The sequence below is a fragment of the Gigantopelta aegis genome, chromosome 8 (assembly GCF_016097555.1).
Source record: "Gigantopelta aegis isolate Gae_Host chromosome 8, Gae_host_genome, whole genome shotgun sequence".
Taxonomy (NCBI): Eukaryota; Metazoa; Mollusca; class Gastropoda; order Neomphalida; family Peltospiridae; genus Gigantopelta; species Gigantopelta aegis.
In genome coordinates, this window is record NC_054706.1 from 42,551,254 (window position 1) to 42,574,676 (window position 23,423).

General features: G+C 36.9%; 1 protein-coding gene across 1 annotated transcript in view; it reads left to right on the forward strand.

Annotated features, from left to right (window-relative positions):
- The first annotated feature begins 1,393 nt into the window (after positions 1–1,393).
- LOC121380234 (neuromedin-K receptor-like) overlaps positions 1,394–23,423 on the forward strand; it is a 31,674-nt gene continuing 9,644 nt past the window's right edge. Inside the window, exons 1-2 of the mRNA XM_041509062.1 lie at positions 1,394–1,925; positions 21,029–21,179. Of these exons, the coding sequence (XP_041364996.1) occupies positions 1,540–1,925; positions 21,029–21,179 (537 nt within the window). The 5' untranslated portion in view covers positions 1,394–1,539. The remainder of the gene's footprint in view (positions 1,926–21,028; positions 21,180–23,423) is intronic.

Below are 23,423 nucleotides of genomic sequence, written 5' to 3' on the forward strand. Positions count from 1 at the left end.
CTAAGTAAAAGAAGAAAAGCAAAATCATTATGCACATATTTAAACTAATAAAAAGAATGGCTAATGATTTCGTAACTGATTGTATTCCAGCAAGTGTAGAACAAAGAGAGGGACTCAACACCGTTCTTGGGAACAAGTTTATTAAAAGCTTCATTTATTTATTCAACAGTTGATCTTTGGAAAATTTAAATCCAGTAATTAGAAACTCTGAAAATATATCATTATTTAAAAAAACAAATCCAGTGGCGCCAACGGTAGATGTGGTTCAATCATACTGTTGATGTGGGAAACGAAGATATACTATATTACACACAAGATTACGACATGGATGTAGTGCAGATCTTTACACATGTGAGCTTACTACAGATCCTTCGTGTAACTGGATATTATACAGAAAACAGTATTCACTACTTCTTTCAATGTAACACAACTATGAGCAACAGAGGCAGGTTCTGTGTAACTCATTACAACATGTACAACTGCTTATATTATGTTCGAAATACCTTAAGTGATCTCTGTAATATAAACTGTTTTAGTGTCCACATAGTTTTGATTAAAATAGTCTAATGGTTTGATTGCACATGCATTTCTTTATTTCTTTTCGTGTATCTCTAGGTTCTTTCAAAATCATGTTTTGTCAATTTGTTATTACATGTACATATATGTATACATATCTATCAATCTAATTAAAATTAGCTCCACTGGTTAATTATTATTACCAGTAGAGCTAATTTTAATCAGATTGCATATCTATTATATTATAGTTAAATAATTGTCGCCATTATATTGTGTGTCTATATAGGAGAGGGCCTAGTAAGTTGGAAAACTTGTGCCCAGTCCTTTTGTTTATGCAATCAAATATGTTTTTAATCCCCCCCCCCCTCTCTCTCTCTCTCTCTCTCTCTCTCTCTCTCTCTCTCTCTCTCTCTCTCTCTCTCTCTCTCTCTCTCTCTCTCACACACACACACACACACACACACACACAGATGTTGACATTTTTACACACACACACACACACACACACACACACACACACACAGATGTTGACATTTTAACCTAGATGCCATATTATTGGTAGACATTTTGTCCATTGACATTTTGTCGGTTGACATATTGACCATAGACATTTTGACATTCTGTCTACACACCGCATAGGTCAAGACACATCACCCACTGACGCTGGGTTAAACTCTCAAAAAGCTCAAAGGTGACAAGGTGTCTCCCGGCATTTTGAGCAAAACAAAAGAAACTATAGACAACACAACCTGGTTCAGCCCCACAATTGGGTTTGGCTGTCGGACTATGGTACTGAAGTATACCAACTGATCACTCCTGGTCTTTTTCAGTCAAGCGTGTAAAGCGTGGCGTGGTCAACAGTAATGTGGACGTGGTGCTATTTTTTTGTTGACGTGTGTGCATTCTGGTATATTTAAACTACATATACCCTGCATTTACCCTGTCCGTTAATAGTGGGAGATATGCACTGAGAGGTGCTCTAAAGATAATCTGTGTATATTCTCTTCTCTCTTCTGTTGTTACATGTATATATTTCCTTCCACAGGAGACCTGCTGTGTCGCGTCGTCAACTTCTTCCCTCTGTTCTGCATCATGGTGTCCATCTACTCCATGGTGACCATCTCGTTTGAAAGGCGCCGAGCGATCGTCTTGTCCATGGACCAGAACCCCATGAAGATCATAAAGATGGTTCTACCGGCGCTCTGGATCGGATCGTTCGTTGTGTGTATCCCTACCATCATCGAGTACAATGAGTTCTTGACCATTAACCCTTTGACGAACGAGACGGACTGGCGGTGCGGCAGCATCCAGTCTAATGTTTATTCTCAAACCAACGCCTTTATGCTCATCTTCGTCGCCTACATCATTCCACTCTTCATGGTCGTAATCAACTACATTGTTATAATCAAGTAAGTAAGTCATTACATACATTTTAAAACCTTTATGTCATATGTGATTGATTAATTAAAAGCATATTTGTTTTATTGTATAAAGAACAAAAGAATTGGGTACAAATTTGTTAACAAACGAAGCCCACTCCTATATACATACAATATACGTGGCGATTACATTATAAAAATATATATTTAAATAGAGAATAACTAGTTAATAACGTCGGATATCTATTTTATCCTGTGAAGATAAGAATGGAAAAAACCGCGAGAGATAAAGCAGATATCCGACGTCATTAACTAGTTATTATTTTTATCCTGCAGACCCCAAAAATTAAGGGAAAAAGCTATAATTTCTGTTATTTCAGCAACATTGTACGATGACCTAGAGGTCAAATGAGCAATTTTGTCATGTAGGCTATGCGTGTGACGTCACAAGTGCTAGTTGCAGGATATGTCTTTGCTTTATCCGTCATCCTATTCTGTCAGTAGAAACGGTGGTTGCAGGATAAACTACATTTAATCAGTCAGAAGAAGAAATTTTACACAATTTGTGACAAAATAATATGAAGAAAAAAGAAGAAAGAATAGTGAATGATGCAAGCGGATACACAAATAATACTTCATGTGCAGTCAAACTCTCGTTGTCACATTTACAAATAAACCACATGGTAATAAATATGGTGTTCGAAAAAAAAACACCCACACCATGAAATGCTCTTAATTATAGACATATTTTCTAATTTTTGACAATATCTTTCGCTTTTTGTTAATATATTTTGATTATCCTATCGAAAACACGTAACTCTATGATATATTTCTTCCAATGGAACTTTCTCAGAACATTTACTTGACCATAGACTTTTAAAAGAAATATGAATAAAAATTATCATTATTTAATTATTAAGTTAACATTTATTTACTAATACTGCTGTGCAAACATACCTGACAAAGCGATCCTCCTAAACCCCCAACAAAAACGAGACAAAGGGAAATAATTTAATCAGTAACTTTAAAAAAATGTAAATACGATTTCTATATTTTCACTCAAGGTAAAATACAGTAAAAATATTACTTTTCACCGGATATCACTTTTATAGTTTCCGTAGATCTATATATTTCATTGCTATGTATATAATAAAGAGATTTATCTAGTCATAATATCTTGCCAATGATTACATACACACACATACACACACACACACACACACACACACACACAGACATGCGTGCGTGCGTACGTGTGTGTGTGTGCCTCATCCACGTTTTAGCACCTTCCTACGCCCCTGACTGTATTCATATATATATATATATATATATATATATATATATATATATATATATATATACACACGGTCAGACCTCCTTAAACGACCGTCGTTACTACGACATTTACACCATCCGACCACAAATTGTAGGGGGAAAACGTACATCAATGTTATTCTGTTGGCAGTACACACAGCCATTTGGCATCCTTGATCTCGTCGTGGGCCGAGATAGTCACATGATGTGTTACCGATGTCTGCTAAATATGTAGACGTGTATTGCTTTTGAAAATAAGCCTTTAGTCAGTCTCTTAAAGAAGTAAAGGGACATTCCTGAGTTTGATGCAATTTTTAAGATGTTATCGAACAGAGACTTTTGACATATTAATGGTACGAAATTAGTTAAAGACAAAATCCAGTTTGGGCTTTTTACAATTATTAAAACGACCAGAAACACATTGAATATACAGACACTGATATTCTAAACAAGAAAATATATTTAATATGTAAGTTTAATCGTAGAAATATGTTATTAGTGGGAAACATCTTACAATGCAGCAAACTCGGGAATGTCCCTTTAACTTCGAACAATCAAGTCTTCTACTTTTATGTGATTTTGTAAACAAAGTAAGTACCAAGTGTAGATGTCGTTAACCATGGTATGATTAGATTGATAGTGAATGCGCATTGATTAATAATAATATATTTAATGATGTTTTGTTTTTTAAAAATATATTTATTATGTACGTGTATTTGTTGTTTTTTATAATAATAACTATTAATCATTATTTGTTCTTACATCATTTTCGCAAAAGAGATAACACCGTCGGTGGGCCAATCGGGCTATTTCTCTGGTGTATCAAATGCCGTGGTATATGCTCTCTTGTCTGTGGAATGGGGCATATAAAATATCCCTTGCTACTAATGAAAAAATGTAGCAGGTTGTCTTTCTAAGACTAAATGTCAAAATTACAAAATGTCTGACATCCAAAAAGCCGATGATTAATAAACCAATGTGCTCTAGTGGTGTCATTAAACAAAACAAACTTTTATAACTCAATTTCGATATAACGACAATGTGACCCAAATACGAACGTGGTCGTTGTGACTGTAATCGATTACAATGTTTTACAATGCCATCGCAACCATTGGTGAATCAGAGTAGGCAATATAACTGATATCCCAATGTCTTCTACTCTAATAGTAGAACTGTCCGTATATATATATATATATATATATACACACACACAGTCGAACTTCGATAATTCGATCTTGAATGGGACGACGAATTAGTTTGAGTTTTCGAAATTAATATATAAGAGTTAAAATTAGCTGGATGCTTTCGTTTAATATTGTAAGACGCCTACTTCTAAACTCTGAAAACTATGCATCGCCAGTTGAAAGGCGAATTAATATATAACTGTCACCCCACCCCTTTTGTTAGCATCTTCCGACTCCTGTGATACACTTATTTTGCATATATTGTAAAAGTAAGTAAATGATATAATGAACGTTGGTGTATTTTGCAGATGTCAAAACATGGCTGAACGTAACTAACCAATAAAACACTGAATGCCGAATAACACTCAGTAAATTTGTTCACAAAATTATTTTAATAATTTTTATCATTTTAAATAAGAAAAATCGTTAAAAAGCACTAATGCAAATCAGAAACTAACATTTTTTTTTTTTTAAACCGCTAACAATTATCACAAGTGCTCTTTGAAGTTAACCAGACTGTATCTGAATTATGTATGACGCCATGTACGAACAATTCAATTTAATTCAATTCTTTATTCTCTCGGACCATATACATGGTACATGAGGTAATATAATAATATAATATTTACGAACACCGACACCCAAACACAGGATCAGTGCGTTCCGCGTAGCCGGCGATCTATTATTCTGTAATTATCGCCTTAATCCTCGACAGTCCGGATCACCCGAGTCAGGCGCGCTTCGTCTGATTGACTTGATTGACAAGTCAGTCGTTTTTAAAATACTACCAGCAACGACAGTTTGATCAATCCACACGCGTCGAGTTTTTGAGATGTATAAACAATTAAATCTTTATGGCGGGACTAAAGAATTGTGTCGAGAGATCGAGGTTATCGAATGTTCGAATTTTGAGTTTTCGAAGGTCGTTATTACTAGTTTCGGCCGGGACCGTCGCTTCAAGTCGAGAGATCGAAATTTTTGAGAGATCGAAGGTGGAGTTATCGAAGTTTGACTGTATATATATATATATATTTTTTTATCTATATCTATATCTATATCTATACCGATTGAAATGTAGCATCAGTGTTGCATTTTATAAGAAACGCACACTAAATTGTTTTATTTAGAAGTTAGCACAATGTGCTTTTAAATATTTTAGACTTTTAAATGTTTGGAGTATCTCGTGAACTATTTCACTGGATGCTTTCCAACCTTTGTATATATTCATATATTTATATTGTAGGATTTTATGTATAGCATGTGATACAATAATAAAACAACTTGCCTTCTTCTTCCACTACTATCAAATAGAATCGGCATGACTGGATTATCAAATGAATGAAACCCAGGGGAATAATATATATATCCAACGTATATTGTATATAACAGTTGTATGTGTGTGTGTGTATATATATATATATATATATATATATATACACACACACACACACACACGCAGTTGTATATATATATATATATATATATATATATATATATATATATATATATATGTTTTTAACGACGCCACTAGAGCACATTGATTTTTTTATCTCATCATCGACTATTGGACGTCATACATATGGTCATTTTTAGAGGAAACCCGCTGTTGGCACATATGCTACTCTTTTACGACAGGCAGCAAGGGATCTTTTATTTGTGCTTCCCACAGGCAGGATAGCGCAAACCATGGCCTTTGTTGAACCAGTTATGGATCACTGGTCGGTGCAAGTGGTTTACACCAACCCATTGAGCCTTGCGGAGTACTCACTCAGGGTTTGGAGTCGGTATCTGGATTAAAAATCCCGTGCCTCGACTGGGATCCGAACCCAGTGCCTACCAGCCTGTAGACCGATGGCCTAACCACGCCACCGAGGTCGGTCCCAGGGGAATAAAGCCACATATTCACACAATGGCATCTATCTTGTTTACTTGTGTTATGAATGAATATGGTGTTTTAGCTGGCAATAAATAAAAGGCGTTGTAACGCCGCATATAGCACAACTGTGACTGGTGATTTTCAACGCATAAAGCACACGATGAGCTATATGCGGCAGACATGTGCCTTGATCCCGTATAAAGCTCACTTTGTGTAATATATATATATCTACTGACACACTTTGAAAACGCAATTTGGTTTTAATGTGACATTAAACAAAATATCTAAATAAAATATCTAATGTTACGTATATCTATGAATATATTACTATAACATGCTAAGGTGTATTCCTGCATGTGAACGTGGGTTTCTGAGTTTACAACGAGGATTTTTTCATGCAATTAACACAATCTGAAAACTCAAAACAATATGTGCAGTATGTTCACAATACTTTGCACGTACAAACAAACGTTGGACGCATAAAAGGCATAATAGACTGATTGTAGGATAGAAAATACACCAACTGATTGTTGGATAAGTCAGTGTGAAACAATGCCACGATTCGGCAATGATCAGAGGGAGCGACCATTAGGAATGCTGATTTCTGGAATTTCGCAATAACGGGTGCTAGGAATTTTCAAGTGCTCCCATCAACAATTTCGAAATTGAATGAGTGAAAGTGTTTGTGACCGTCTGCGACCAGGCAATAAGGTCACTTCTGGTCATGATCATTAGCAAATTGAAGTGTAGTAGCTCGGCGTCATGAAGTCACGATGTTTACATTGTAAGGTCAGCGACATCTCATTCCAGTTGCTATGAGTAGTCGAATTACTGTAATTATAATTATGTCTGGCGAGTATGGTACTAGTTAAAAAAGAAACACACGTACACTGAATCGAATGTGACGAAACACACTACAGGTCTGGCAGCAGAAGACATAAAACATGTTCTATATTTTGACAGTGCCAAAAAAATAAAGATAAAATTCATATAAAAACATACTAATTTGTTAGGTCTTAAACCCATACGATCTCAAATAACATTTTATTGGGGGGGGGGGGGGGGGGGGGAGAGATAGAGGGGGAGTGTAAATGTGAAAAAAAATATTTACAAATTACCATCAAACTGCATAGGTTAACCCTTTTTTTTTTATACAGGTTTTAAGGCAATTGATGGAACACCCAAGGTAATCTGAATGATCAAAATAGTGGATGATTCCTTGGATCTCTATCTAGTGCCTCGTCTGTAGGAGAACAGCCACCCCCGAGGAAATAAGTTACTGGGAATTTCACCCCTCTTGCATCGCCACAAAGTTTATTCCATCCCTCTTGCATCGCCATAAAGAGGTCTGCCACTCCCAGACTCGTTTACGAAAGAACGCGCAGTTCTACATGTAGTCTCTTTGTACTGCATTATCTTTTACTTCAGAAACAACGCAAGTCAAGTAGCATACCTTGGGTGTTCTAGCATTTTGTTTTCACTACCGGTATTAAAAATGAGATTTAATATGTATAATTTAATGGTATTTTGTAAAGTAATATTTTTATTTATACTTTATTTCTTTTTCAATTTGTTTTGTTATTTGAGTTGGTATGGGTTAAACATTTAATGACATGGTTTTATATGAATTTTAACTTTATTCATTATGAAATTAAACGCCAATTGATCGGTTTTCTTTTGACGCAAACGGACTATACGGTGAGCACATGGTCATTATTTTTAAAGAAAGTCTAGTTTTGATTTTGGTTCTTCGGTTAAACTTCAATGTGATAATTAAAGGGCTGGTTGAATTTGAGAAGGGCCAGTAAGATTTTTCTTCAAGTGGCCCTGCTGGCGACTATGGTTTTCATGTTAATTTTTAACCCTGCTACTACTGCTGCTGCCGCTGCCGCTGCTACTACTACTACTACTACTACTGCTACTGTTACTACTACTACTTCCACCACCACCACTGCTGCTGCTTCTTCTGCAGCAGCAGCAGCAGCAACAGTAGTAGTAGTAGTAGTAGTAGTAGGGTATGGAGTCGGTATCTGGATTAAAAATCCCATGCCTCGCCTGGGATCCGAACCCAGTACTTACCAGCCTGTAGACCGATGGCCTAACCACGACGCCACCGAGGCCGGTCATTTCACTACGAGTACATATTTGTTGAAATGTAAACATAATTACTGAGATAATCGCCATCGTAATCGCCTACTTTCAGTATTCTTGTAATCGTAATCGTAATCGTAATCGTGACATTCTATATGTATATGTATATAAAAACCCAATCTAATTAAAATTGGCTCCTCTATTACAAGTGGATCTATCAGCAGCCCGTTGGAGCTCATGTTCAGTTGACCCTTCATTCGACCAATCAAAATCTTACTTGCAGAATCATGCCAGAGATAAGAAAAGAATTTGAAAACATTCCGAAGTATGCCGAGTGTATACGAAATGATTCGGGTGAATTATGAAGTATGCCGGGAACTAATTTCACTGCCGTGATATACAATTTTAATGTTGAACTTTAATATCAAGACGGACAAAACTCCGTGACAGTATAACCATAAAAGCTCTTTATTCTAGTGCACAATCCAGATTTTATTACTGCACTTTTACCCCCGTTTGTTTAACGTTGAAATAGGCCAACAATATAATTGAATTGGAGCTCGGCTATATGAACCACGACCGTAACAACCGAGGACTACGTATATAACCTTAAAGCCGCACACCCTAGTTCCATCCAGCGAAAATAAATTATAATTTGGTTAATCTACAAACCTGTAACACACTTAGATCACGTTTTTATCAAATGGAGTGAAAAAGCAGGTTTTATATCGATAAATACCATGGGAATCCCCATGTCCCAATTGCTTGAAATAATTTTGAAAGTTAGTATTCTGATGTCACCGGTAGATGTCGCTCGAAGCACAACAATGCCTACGTCACGACAAATTTCACAGAGTGCGCACAGACTTGGGGTGTGTTCTTTTCACCTCTCCAACTGTTCTGTCCTGGTTGTATCCCCTCTCCAGATATCGTAAGACTTAGCAAAATTATTGGTTTTAAGGGTTTGTAACGTTTTGTATTGAGACACTTAGTTGTCTGAACTTTATTGTTACTGAAAATGTTCACGAACTGTGAAGAAAAATCTTACAAATGAACAACAACAAATCGGATGTTGATTGCGCGAACCGTGCACGAGAAAACAAACCGAACCAAAATGATAACGGTCACGTGGTATACCAACGTCTGTGACATTGAAATGGAAATATCCCGTCTAAAAATAGATTAGACCTTGTCTGCTCAACGGTTTTTTCTCAAACGCGCGTGCGTTTTTAAGAAATACGAAAAATGCATTTTGTGGTATTACAAAAACCAGGATTACCAGGATTACCAAAAAACACTTCAGGTGAATGGAAATGTATATTCTAAATAATAAACGGTAAGTAAAGTGCAATTTTATTTGTGAAAAAATTGGTTTTATAGCGAAAAACAACGCCGTAATGGTTAACAACTAGCCGTAACTAGGGTGTGTCCCTTTAATGCAAAATGTGAAAGCTCAAGATAATATGTTCAGCCCTCAACATCAATATAGTAAGTGGAGATCTCAATATTAACATTATCTGCGCGCGGAAACGTGCATTTTCATATCTACATTTTTGTAATTTGACGTCATCAAAGTACTTTTAAGTTACAAGTAAACATCGATCAACTGTTTTTTCTGCGCATGCTGAATGCATACTGACTTATTATCTCGAGTTCTCGACTTATTATCTTGAGCGCTCGACATTATTTCAAATGCTCAACTTATATCTTGAGCGCTTGCATGACTTTTTATCTCAAGTGCTCGACTTATATTAGCACGCGTTTGACTGATTATCCCGAGTGCTCAGCTTATTATGTTAAACTTTTGACTTATTATTACGAGTGCTCGATTTGCTATTCGAAGTGCTTGACTTATTATCGCGAGTGCTCAACTTAGTATCCTTAGTCATTAACTTATTATCTCGAGTGTTCGATTCATTATCTCCAGCACTCGACTTATTATCTTGCGCTTTCAACTTCAGTATCAGTGCTATACAGCCAAAAAAGAGAATTGCAAAAGAAAAAGACATGCCTGTTGTCTAGAGTTAATATGCTGAGCGCTTGACATAATTCATCGATTCAAGCATCTAAGGCGAACACTCAACCGACTGAGCTAAACCCGGTCCGCGCCCAGCCAAACAGAGGATTGCAAAAGATAGACATACTTGATGATGAGAGGTAAACTGTTGAGCGCTCGACATAATAAATCAATAGCACAAGATAAAGTTTCCAGTAGCAGCAAGGGGTCTTTTATACACACTTTGTCGGACCTTGGATATACCAGTCAATGGACATTGGTTGGGACGGGAAAAAACATTGACAAAATAATCCACTGAGGAGATTCATTCCTATAACCAAAGAAACTCTGGACCCATATTCACAAAACATCGTAAGCGTAGTTTTACACGTAAACGTAAATCTACGACTGAAGAGAAATTCATGAAACAACGAAAACGTAAGTTACGTGTAAAGTTGGACGTAAAGTGCCTCCGGTTACAACTAACGCTACACGTAAATCGTGTACATATAATAAATCAAGCACGATCGCCGTTATTTACTATTATTTACGGAAACTAGCAACATTTCCAATACTTGTAGCAGTTTGCGACAGCGAACGCCCACGGATTGAACATATTTTTGTTGGTGATCGAACGGATGTTTTCGACTCGGCCAATTTCTCCTGAGTTATCTTTTCCTTTTTAAGAAATGTCCTCAAGTTCGTACCAAAACGCGGATCCTAATCAATACCAAAATGCCATGGTTCGCCGTTCGCGATGTTATTGTTAGCAGACGACAAACGAAATTGCGCTTTGCGCATTTGTTATTATCCGGTAGCCATCGTTTTTAATGGGTTTTTAAAAATAATTTCCCGGTGAGGGTGTTAAATCGTAGATTTACGTCCAACTATGTTACGTTTACATTTACGACCGTCTTTGAGAATAAGGTGCTTCTTGCACGTACATAGATATACTTCTGGTAATTCGAAGCCATGGTTTAACAAGGAGTGTAAAATAAAGAGAGATGCATTTCATGAAGTAAAACACAGGTACTCAGCAAATAAGTCTAATGATGTCAAAATATTATTGAAAAAAAGATCCAAAGAATACAAGAAAGAGCTTAATTTAAATTATAAAAAAACATCAAAAAAAATGTGCCAAGGAACTTGATTCATTATCAAAATCTAACCCAAAAGCCTTTTGGAATACTTTGAATAAATTTTCAAATAATAAGCGTAAAAACCATGATATTCCAATAAATACATTATATAAATATTTTAAAACGTTAAATGCAGATACGCATGTTGATATAGATGATATAACGGACAATATAAACATAAACGAATTGTGTGAAAATCCCTTGTTTGACAACATTCTTAATGGTGTTATAACTGAAAATGAAATATCTGAAACAATCTTAAAGTTAAAAAATAACAAAGCTCCAGGTGCTGATGGAATACTTAACGAATATCTAAAAAAATCTTCTCCTCTGTTAATCCCAGTCTATTTTAAGTTGTTTAATATTATATTAGACACGGGTATCATACCAGACAGCTGGACAGTGGGGATAATTAAACCAATATATAAAAATAAAGGTAACCCACAGGATCCCGACAACTATAGAGCTATAACTCTAATCAGTTGTGTTGGTAAACTGTTTACTGCCATTATTAATAACAGACTGAACCTTTTTGCTACTGAAGTAAACTTAATAAACAGGAATCAGGCTGGATTTCGCAAAGGTCATTCAACGAGCGATAACATATATTGTATGCATGTTTTACTGTCGATATATCTGTCGTTTAGTAAAAGAATTATACTGTATTTTTGTTGATTTTCGAAAGGCTTTTGACTCTGTCTGGCGCGAAAATTACAAAAATGTCAGATTAAAGGTATTTTTAATTTGTATAGAAACATTAAATCATGTGTTGAAATTAATAATAAGAAATCTGATTTTTTTTCCTTGTCTAACAGGCGTGAGGCAGGGGGAAAATTTATCACCATTTTTATTTTCAATATTTCTAAATGATCTTGAAGATTTAAAAAAAAATGCTTCAAGGATCTCCTCTGGAAATAATTAAAGAAAATTGCCAAAACAAATTACATATATTTATTGAAATTTTCGTACTATTGTATGCAGATCATACTGTAATTTTCTCCGAAACTCCTGAAGGTATGCAACATGCTTTAGATATATTTGATGTCTATTGTAACTCTTGGAATCTTAGCATTAATGTGAGTAAAACAAAAGTTGTGATTTTTAGCAAGAGGAAGTCGAGGTCTAATGTTAAATTTATCCTGCAAGATGAACGATTGGAAACTGTTGATTATTATTGTTATTTAGGAATTTGTTTGAAATATAATGGGAATATTTCTAATGCAAAGCAACATCTTGTAGACCAAGCTCAAAAAGCACTTTTTGCCATATACAAAAAAAGTACGGAACAATAGCATACCAGTTCATATACAATTAAAACTTTTTGATTCAATGGTTCAACCGATTTTATTATATGGATCAGAAATTTGGGGTTATGAAAATTTACAAATAATAGAAAAAATTCATCTCCAGTTTTGCAAACGGATTTTGAAGGTAAAACAACTGGTTAAAGACGAAAATAAACTTAGTAGTATTTTATATAAATTAATGTTCTCTTTAAACAGTGGTGAAGGAAATCAATTTAAATTCATAAAAAGAATTTTCGATAACTCGGGAATGGGGTACATCTATACCAATCAAAATAATGATTTCAAATCGTATAAACAAGAATTAAAACAAAACCTCTGTGATCAATTTATACAACAGTGGTTCTCGGAAATTACAAACTCTTCTAGGGGTCAATTTTATACTTTATTTAAAACAGAATTTTATTTCGAAACCTATTTGTCGAGATTATCATACCAAAATAGATGCTGGATAACTAAATTTAAGATTACCAATCGAAACTGGCAGATGGTTCAACGTTCCTAGAGAAAATAGAATATGCAAACTTTGTAATACCGATATTGGAGATGAATACCATTATTTATTTAATTGTAAAAATTATAATATTGAAAATATTAGAAGAAAATGTATAAAACAATATAGAATTAATCCTAGCGTTTTTAAAATTAAAGGTATGCTATCATTATGTTATGCACCATTATTAAAAAACCTAGCTATATTTATTAAAAGATTATCTTGTCTTGTGAACTGACGTTTCTCCGCACATTTTAGCTATTTTGTTTGCTTATCTTGTGTTCTATGTTAATTATAGATACCTCTATGTTGACGCCTGTTCTTGTCATGTATGTTAATTATGTATTTGAAAATGTCCTCTTGTTACACATTGTAATGTGTCTGAGTGTTGTTTAATAAATCTTGAAATCTACACGCAAATCTACGGCAGACGTAAGTGCTAGCCGTAGACGTAAACTTACACCTTTTTGTGAATATGGGTCCAGATCTCTCCCTTGAAATAATAAGTCGAAATAAGATAATAAGTCGAAAGTTCGAGATCTTTAACGTAAGAAAATATTAGTTTGTGTCCTAAATATACCACTGTAGTTATTGGTAGTCCGTTAAAAAATATACACACACACACAAACACACACACACACACACACACACACACACACACACACACACACACACATACTGGTTATAGGCCATGGAATGTGCTTTCCTGTCTGTAGGAAAGTGCATATATAAAATATGGTATGTGCTTTCCTGCCTGTGGGAAAGTGCATATATAAAAGATCCTTGCTGCATTAGAAAAAAATGTACCGAGTTTCCTCTGATGACTACATGTCAGAATTATCACGTTTGACAACCAATCTGCTCTAGTGGTGTCGTTAAACAAAAAAACAAAAATCATGTATCACACCAGACCGATCTCGCATTAAATGCATTAAAACATGTTTTATTTTATAAAATGAATAATTTGTACTGTAAAATAGAAGATTGATTTAGTTCTTTAAAAGATAAATTGAGCTGTCACATAACCCGGCCCGTACGTATTGGTATCGTCCGCGGTACGGTGGCCGCATAAATAGTCTCGCTCGATAGTGTTATTTCAAAACACGTTTACTTTTCTTCTTACGTCCAACCGAACCAAAATTAATTACAGAACAAAACATTTCTATATGAGGATGGGACGGACGGATGTGAAATAATCGAGATCACGGCACTACATTTATTGACATTTTTAAGCAAACGTATTACGATGACACGTCATAATTGACGATGCATTCATAGTCATCAAACAAAAAATCATTTCTGAATCCATAGCAACGTTACACTGAAAGCTGTCCAGCATTAAAAAAAACACAAAAAAAACAACATTAATGAAAAAAACGGTAATGTATTATCCTCGCATAATACAATTTTGATTCCTAATATATGATATTGTCGACACTGAAGGGTGTATACTACCAAATCAAATCCCATAGACGACAATAGTAACATGTGGCTAAAACTTTTACCTGCAGCGTATCAATCGATATAAACGCCACGGATATAAATACTACTACACCTCACTTAAAGTGAATCGGAAAAAATTGGGGGTCAAGCTGCTTGTTTCTGAGATAACGGGTAGCGTCTATGACTACCCTAGTTCCGCACAAAATTCGAGTACTTTTTTTTTTACAGGTACCCCATACATGTTTCAAGCACAAGGCTACTTGACACATTGGTACTAGATGAAATAAAATTGCATATTCGTTTTACCGAGATGAAACTATTATCTTTTACAACCAACACTCACATTTATAACCAAACACAGGACTTGTGGTGTTCACTTCTCTATCAAAAGTTCGGTGCACGTCGAACTTTGACCCAGCCGGAAGTTATTTGGTTTAGTACTACCTGAAACACACTTCGGTTTGTTTGAAACATATTTTATTGCACATAATATACAAAAGGATTGAGCACAAGCTATCCAACTTACGAGGACTTCTCCTAGTTACAAATATTGTAACATTATAGGCGACTACTATTGCTACAAATATTTGAAACAAAGTAAATAACAAAACCATCAAGCAAGACAAATTAACAGTGTAGATAAAGTGAAACCGGAAGAAAGACTACAATAAATATTCAGAACAAAGTTAAACACTAACGCATATGTTTGACTATTATAACCGTTTTTGATAACTTAAATCATACTTTACTTAGATTTTATTGTTTAGATTATCAATTTCTGTACATTCGAAGTGTTTTTGGTCATCCTGGTGTTTTTAATATCACAATATAATTTTTCATATTTAAAAACGCACGTGCGCCTGAGAAGTAACAGTTAAGGAGTCGAGTTTTTATCTATTTTAAAGGGTATTTCACCATTTCAAAGTCACAGACTCATGTTTCACTCAATTGTAACTTTATCCAAATGTGTTACAGGTTTATAGATTAACTAAACTTAGTGTTAATTTTCACGGGTTGAAACTAGGGTATGTCCCTTTAATACATAGAATATCAAGCAAAATATATCTGTAGTGTGAATAAAGTGCTAAAAAATAAAAAAAATAAAAAAATAAAAATGGGGAAACAAAAGTAGTTTATCTTTCTAATCAGACGGCGCGGCTTTGACGTGGGATAGTCGATAAATTTCGCACATTTTGACATATTTTTATCGAGTCATAATGTATTTATTAAACCATATTTTATTTATTAAATCTTTCTGTTTGTATACCGAGTCAAATTAAAAACTTCACAACCGTTTCATCTTGGCTAATTAGCAAATATGACAGAAGAACGTGTTAAATAAGGTATTTTTTTAATTGTATGACGTCCAAAGAAAGAATATGAATAAATGTTGAGTCAAAACAATCTGTTCGATATGCCCACAGCATTCGTCAAAACCACAAACAGTCAAAATGGTAATTCACAAGCAGGGTCGACTGCTGAAATCACAGGTTCAGTAGCGCATATGCTCTCCATGTGTACCCACAACTGTAAGATAACGCCTCCTCATTGACTGCCTGATGCGTGCATTAGGAATACGGCGACATTGTTCCACTAACGAGGCACCAAGTTCCTGCAAGTTCTGTGGAAGGTTCCAGTGGGTGCACAGGCGTCTTCCCAGCACATCCCAGACGTGCTTGATGGGATTCAGGTTGAGCGACCTTGAAGGCCAATCTATGACATTGATGCCCGCGTTCCTCAGGTAATCCCTTGTCAAGATGGCCGTGTAGGGTCTGGCGTTGTCATGCTGAAAGATCAGGCCTGGACCATGAGCTGCAATGAAGGGCACAAGTTCCTGGGCCAGCACCTGGTCTCGATATGCAGCAGCGTTGAGGTTAGCACTGATGACAAGATGTCGAGAACGTCGATTTCCACAGAAAGCACCACAAACCATTACACTCCCGTTTCCAAATCTGTCAACTTCACTGACACAACACTGAGCATGATGTTCACCACGTCGTCTCCAAAACATCTGGCTGCCATCGGCAAATCGCAGTGTGAATCTTGATTCATCGTTAAACACGACTCTATCCCATTTCCTCTGAGTGAATCGCAAGTGGCGTTGTGCCCACAGTTGACTTTGATGTCGATGAAATTGGGTCAAAATGGGTCCAACATATGGGCGCCGTGTATGGAGGTGAGCGGTTCGCAGCCAATGTCGGTTCGTTTTTGCGGACACCCGACGTCAGAAAAGTTCATTACTGGTTGCTGTAGCTGTCACGAAACGGTTGCGGAAGTGACGTAACACAATATGACGGTCATCTGCCTATGACGTCACACGTGGTCTACCCGGTCGGGGGCGATCAGCTGTGGTGCCCGTTTGTTTTACTCGTTTCCTCAGATCATAAATTGCCCGTCGACTGCAACGCAACGCCCTTGCAACGTCAGCTATTGACGTTCCCGCGTGCAACATGCCGACGGCACGTTCATGCTGCACATTTGTGAGGCGTGGCATCGAAACAGGTCGTAACAAATATCGTTTTAATGTGTTTTTCCGTTGTGTCAGACTACTGTGGACAAGTAACGATGAAAACACGTGTGCTATTGTGATCACGTGACCAGTGGCACGTTTAAACCACTTTTGCCTCATTGGTGCTGTGCACGTGCTACGGATCGTGTCACGTGGGCTGTGATGGGCTTCAAATAGAATGTAGACATTGCCATTACAATATTTATTCCTGAAAAATACCTGCTTTCAAAACTCATTGACTTTATTCAAATTTTAGATTGTAAAGTTTTTAATTTGACTCAGTATATAATGTATTTTTGAACATAATGAAATATTTGCTTGTTTGTGTCGTCACTTAATGTGGTTCTATCGTTTAGTACTAACTGGAGGTTTATTGGTACAAATGTACAAAGAGTCTAATAGATGTTGTCTTTGCTGGGTATAAAGTTTACACTGAAAGAAGTAATGGATGCTGCTCTCATAATGATGCCCATATTTGCAGGATGGATCTGTAACTAGTCCACATGGATATAAATAAGCATTTCGGTAGTAGTAGTAATAATAATAATAGAGTGGACACATTAGCATATTTGTTTAATAGCGCGTGAATCCACACATGGCGCATTCAACACATCTCTGTTTTAAGCTGTTGATCAGACGTCTGAAGAAGTCTTGGGGCATGGTCTGCCACAAGAAGTTGACCCACATCTTGCAGGTTGGCGGGAGGGGCCTTTTCCTCTATTGGAGCGACGTCAGTCGAATATGCTGGCCAGTCCATCCTGGCGACATCATGTTGCCCGAGAAAGTGTGTCACCACCCTAACGCCGTGTAGTCTGGCATTGTCGTCTTGCAGAACTGCCCCGCCCCAAAATAATAAGAAGCCTAGTCTTGAATAGTACCATGGTGAACCAACCAATTTTCATCTGAGATATAATTCATTTCATTGTATTGTATTGATACACCCCATGGGGCAACATACAATATAATGAACATACAAACATGTTCAGTGTTAAATATACTTAAATTGATATATAAACGTAACAATAAATAGCTTAGGATATTCTGACTTTGTTTCTACATATTATAAATCAGTTATAAATACACTGAACCCAATGGTGAGAGCAAAGTAGAAGAATGAAGAATTGATGTTTCGTGTAAGTTTTAACTGACGAGAAAATATAAAGTCTTTGAAATAAATCATTTCTAATATTATAATATTATTATGAGGTTTATGCAGGTTGCAGGATAAAAATGCATCTCATCGTATATTTGGTTATTATTACAATACTGACGTAGTCTATGAGAAGGAAAGGAAGGACATGTTTTATTTAACGACGCACTCAACGCATTTTATTTACGGTTATATGGCGTCAGACATATGGTTAAGGACCACGCAGATATTGAGAGAGGAAACCCGCTGTCGCCACTTCATGGGCTACTCTTTTCGATTAGCAGCAAGGGATCATTTATATGTTCCATCCGACAGACAGGATAGTACATACCACGGTCTGTGTTACACCAGTTGTGGAGAACTGGCTGGAACGAGAAATAGCCCAATGGGTAGTCTATGGGAGTTTTGTTATATCAACATATTTCAGTCTGAAGTGGACGAGAGCTTAAAGTCGTAATGCAGTTAGATATTACTTGTGCTTAGCGTTTGAAATAGATAGTAAGTATGGTGACGGTACATTTTAGCTGCTTTGTAGAATACATCATTAAAGCAGTTGGTTAATTCATATTCATCATCTTTAATAACAGATTAGTGATTAAATGGGGGCATGTCAGAATATGCCGAATACTTAAAGCTTTTAAATAAGTTGCACGCAAGAAAACTATGATAAATTGGATTGGTATTTCAAGGTATTCTAGTCTTCCATCAATGCTTGATATACAGTGAAACCCCTCTAAACCGGACACCCTCGGGACCAAGTAAAATGTCCGGTTTTCAGAGGTATCCAGTTTAGAAAGGTTAATTTCTGTACTAAGTTTTAAAAAAGGACCTCGAAAAATGTCCGGTTTTGGGGGGAATTCCGGTTTACAGAGGGTCCGGTTTTGAGAGGTTTCACTGTAGTAGAAGGTTAGAATCTAAGTCGGTTCCAGTATTTGATCATGTTTACAATAATCTAAATTAAAGTTGGCTGCGTAATGATAAAAGCGATTTACATGCTTTTATTTTGTAATATTACATATACTTTTCCCCACTTGTTTAATAAACTGTAATATTTTTAATACGACCCCATATCTCAGAAGGATGCATACTTATAAGCTTTTGCAAGAGCTAGACGGACATTATTGAAGGGGGTTCCTGTTCGATTTCTTTGAAAATTATCAATGTAATGGTATTTAGCGTCAAACATATGGTTATTGTTGTATTAGAGCGGACATCTTTGTCTACCAGGTGGTAGGCAGCAATTTCCTGTTTTCGCTACAAAGATATATCTGGCTGAGAGAATAACTGTCCAAATGTCCATCTAGCTCTCGAACTACTGAATACTCGGGCTAAGTGACTACACGATTACGGTATAACACCCAAAGATAGAAACAAGGTGGTACAATTTAAAGGTAATGACTGATGTTGTTTAAAAAATCTGAGACGTTTGTATGTATGTTGTCCTGAATACTATACAAATTATTTGTTTGTCTTAAGTGAGTTTCCAATCATCACAAAACAGGATAAATTGTTAGATACATTTGAAAATTAACCTCCTTATCGGAGAGATTCCCAGTCTGGAGCTCCACGCCGTAAGACGTGTTTGTTTCGCTTATGCACACTGCACGTGCTTTCGTGTGCTCGACTTGGGGTCCTTCATTTTGTTGTTTTTGTCAGCGAAATGAAGTTTTCTACTGGGATGTATGCGGCCATTGGAACTGATTGAACGCTGGGACGCTTCTCGTTTCGACAGCCTGCACCACCAGGTTGGATTCTTTTTTAGCGAGATTCCTTGCCTCCACGTCATTTCTCCGTCTGACTGTCGACTGGTATTTTTTTCGTGACTCGTTCGCGTCTAGTCTCTACATGTCCGAGCCTGTCCTAGCAGCACTGGAAGATTGACCGCCCCACTCTAAGAAGAAATAGGAAGCGGGTCGGCCCCTACTACTCTTTTTCTAGACTTTACCTTGCTTTATAGTGATACCATCTCGTATCCTCCGGAGTCGGGCCCGTCCGCACCACTATACCAACCCATGACGACTGGACTATACCCTAGTCTGATACTCTCTCTCGTTCAGACGGATCCGGCTTCTCAAGATCTGTATTTCAGCACAGCACTACACCTGCAACGTCTATCGACTGTCAATCTAGGGGTTTTCTTGACGGGATGCAACCCATCTCGTCCCTTTAAGCTGCGCACCCAAACGGCCTTAACGAGGCCACTCGCGTGGACATATCGATCGGACTTTAAACTTTTAGATCTGCGTTCAAAATTTTATGTCGAAATTATTTATTTATTTTAAATATTATTAAATAGTCCAATCCTCTCTTCTTTCTCTTATTTAATTTTGGACTGTCCTAAAATGCTCCAAATTATATAAATATTAGGCCGAGTAGTCAATTCTTTTTTTATTTTTGGCTTGTAACCTTTTTATTTTTTTTATTTCATCTATTAACTTTTTTACTAATTGCTATTTTCAAAATTCTGCCCATTTTGTAGATCACTGGAATATAATAAGATTATCTTGAAAAGCGTGGGACTACATGTACATCCTTGTTTTACTCCAACTGCAGAAGACAAGGTTTATATTAATAAATTATGAAAGGTTGCGACTGGCATCACATTAATTGGATATTTATTCTGTGATATTTTAGGTTCATATGGAAGAAGTGTAAACTTGATGGGGCGACAAACCAGCGATGCCTGATGGTAAAAAAGAAGTTACAGATAATTAAGATGATGGTATTAGCAGCAGTCTTTTTCGCCGCCGCCTGGGCGCCATATTTCACATCGCTGGCAATTGGAGTAAGTTCTACGTCACAGATACATATCAGTTTGACAAAACACCGTAAGCCTAGTTTTGCGCGTAAACGTACATGTATGACTGAAACACATTATATATATATACATATACATATACTGACGGAAAAAAACAAACGCAAAGGTTTTTTTCGGTGGTAAATATTTCAAATGTTTTATTGATGATTATTTCATTGTTTGGATTTTAAGTTTTGTCTTCATTACTTAATGCATTTGGACAGGTTTTGTTGTGTTATCACAGACGGCGTTTGCATGGATAACGTCGAAATGTGGGTACCGTACGCCATTTCCTGATCCAAATCAATAGCGTGTGTGCCCACCCGGGCTGCAGTTGGTCTTCTAACTCTCCTTACAATTGACTCCATCAAGTTGTTTATGGTCCTTTGTGGGATGTTATCCCACTCATGAAGAAGGGCCTGCGTGAACTGAGCGACGTTGTTTAGGACGCTGACGCGCTTCCTGGCCCTCTTGTTCTGAACGTCCACTTCAGAACCGATACTCGTCAGTGAATAACACACGTCTTCAGTGGGCCAAGTGAAACAGATTTGGTGCGTGTGCATGCAGTCATTGCAATCGACGTTGACGTCGCCTGGGTGTAAGTTGTGGACCAATGTAGGAACGTCGTGGCCTTCAGTTGAACTCTCGCAACCGATTCCTAACCGTTCCTGGACACTCTAGGCAACCATGAGTGCCTACAACCTGATCGCAGTCTCCGTAGTCGTCTGGAATCGGCTACGGAGGTGTGTTAAACGCATTCCTCTATACTGAGTGGGAACGTAAAGCGCGGACGTCCGCTCCTGGGACGGTCAGCTAATCTTCCTGTGGCTCTGAGACGCTCCACTAATGCCCGGCGCAGACGAACGTTTTTTAACGCATGCGTCTTGCGTTAAAAAACGCATCCGTACGAACGCAGTAAAAACGCATCGTGTGCGACCCCCTCTGCGTTGCGTCTTTTTTTAGCACTGCGTCGAGTTTTCAAATATCAAACATGTTTGATTTTAGACGCACAGACGCATCCGTCTCCTGCCGCATCCGTCTAAAAACCACGTGTGCGCCTACTTGCGTCGACGTTGCGTTCACATTTTTATATTGACCAATAATCTGTCTATTCAGTAACATGCCTTTCGAAATGGCCTCTCCAACTGACAGTTTAACAATTAACAATTATTGGTTTCAGTGATGATTAGAACTGTGAAAACAGACCTGACCATTAAAAATGACTAACATGTAAATGTTTCAACACAAATAATTTCAACTGCTCATCTTTGAAACAAAGACTAGGCATGTTTAATTAATGACATTTCTAGATAGATGAAATTAAAAAATATAAATGATTGCATTCATTGTACTGTGCCCCTGCGCGTGCTGTAACCTCACCGTGGTTCAGGGGTGTAACATTCTCTTTGAGAATGGCCAATACAGCACAACATTTAAAATTTGAGTAAAAGTCAGTATCTATCTGTGATATTTGTGTTTTTACACAGTTCTTTACACTGTGTTTTAATTTAACTGTTGAGTTTTTATATTGATGTTGATCATCACTTTAGTTTTGCGTTGTCCATAGTTTGACACCCAATAGCCGATGTATTTTCGTGCTGGGGTGTCCTTAAACATTCATTCATTCATTCATTCACTCATTCATTGTACTATGCCTAATAATAATAATTAAAACAAACAATTCTGAAATAAGAAAGATTTATATCGTAATAGTATATTGTACATAATGTTTTAAATCAAGTTTATTATGTTTTAAAATGTATTAATAAATTACATTTAATCTTTATTATTTTTCCTAGAGTAAAGTATAAATAAATAAATAAATTTAAAAAATCGTCAGTGGATCGCAAGAATGCATCGCAGGTAGGCGCACACGAGACGCATCCGTCTGCGTTGAGTCTTCGTTTTTTAACGTCAACGAAGGCGCCGGGCATAAACGAGCTATCATTGACACATGTATCCAAAACTGCTGGGCGACGCGACGGTTCGATTGCCCCTGCATAATTAGAGCATTCGTGGCATTTTGCTTTTCAATCGTGTTGAAATGAAATGATGTGCACTCGATGTGTTCTGTTCAAAACTTGGTATGGTGTTCAAGTCCATAGCACGTGGCAATGGCCCGGCTGCACGCTTAGGTCAGGTCAGGTCATAGGGTTTTACGTGCACATTCAGAGCAAGCTGTTGTAGCGCACGCCTGTCCTGGGCACAAGAGCCGGACTTGGCCGGCTCCTC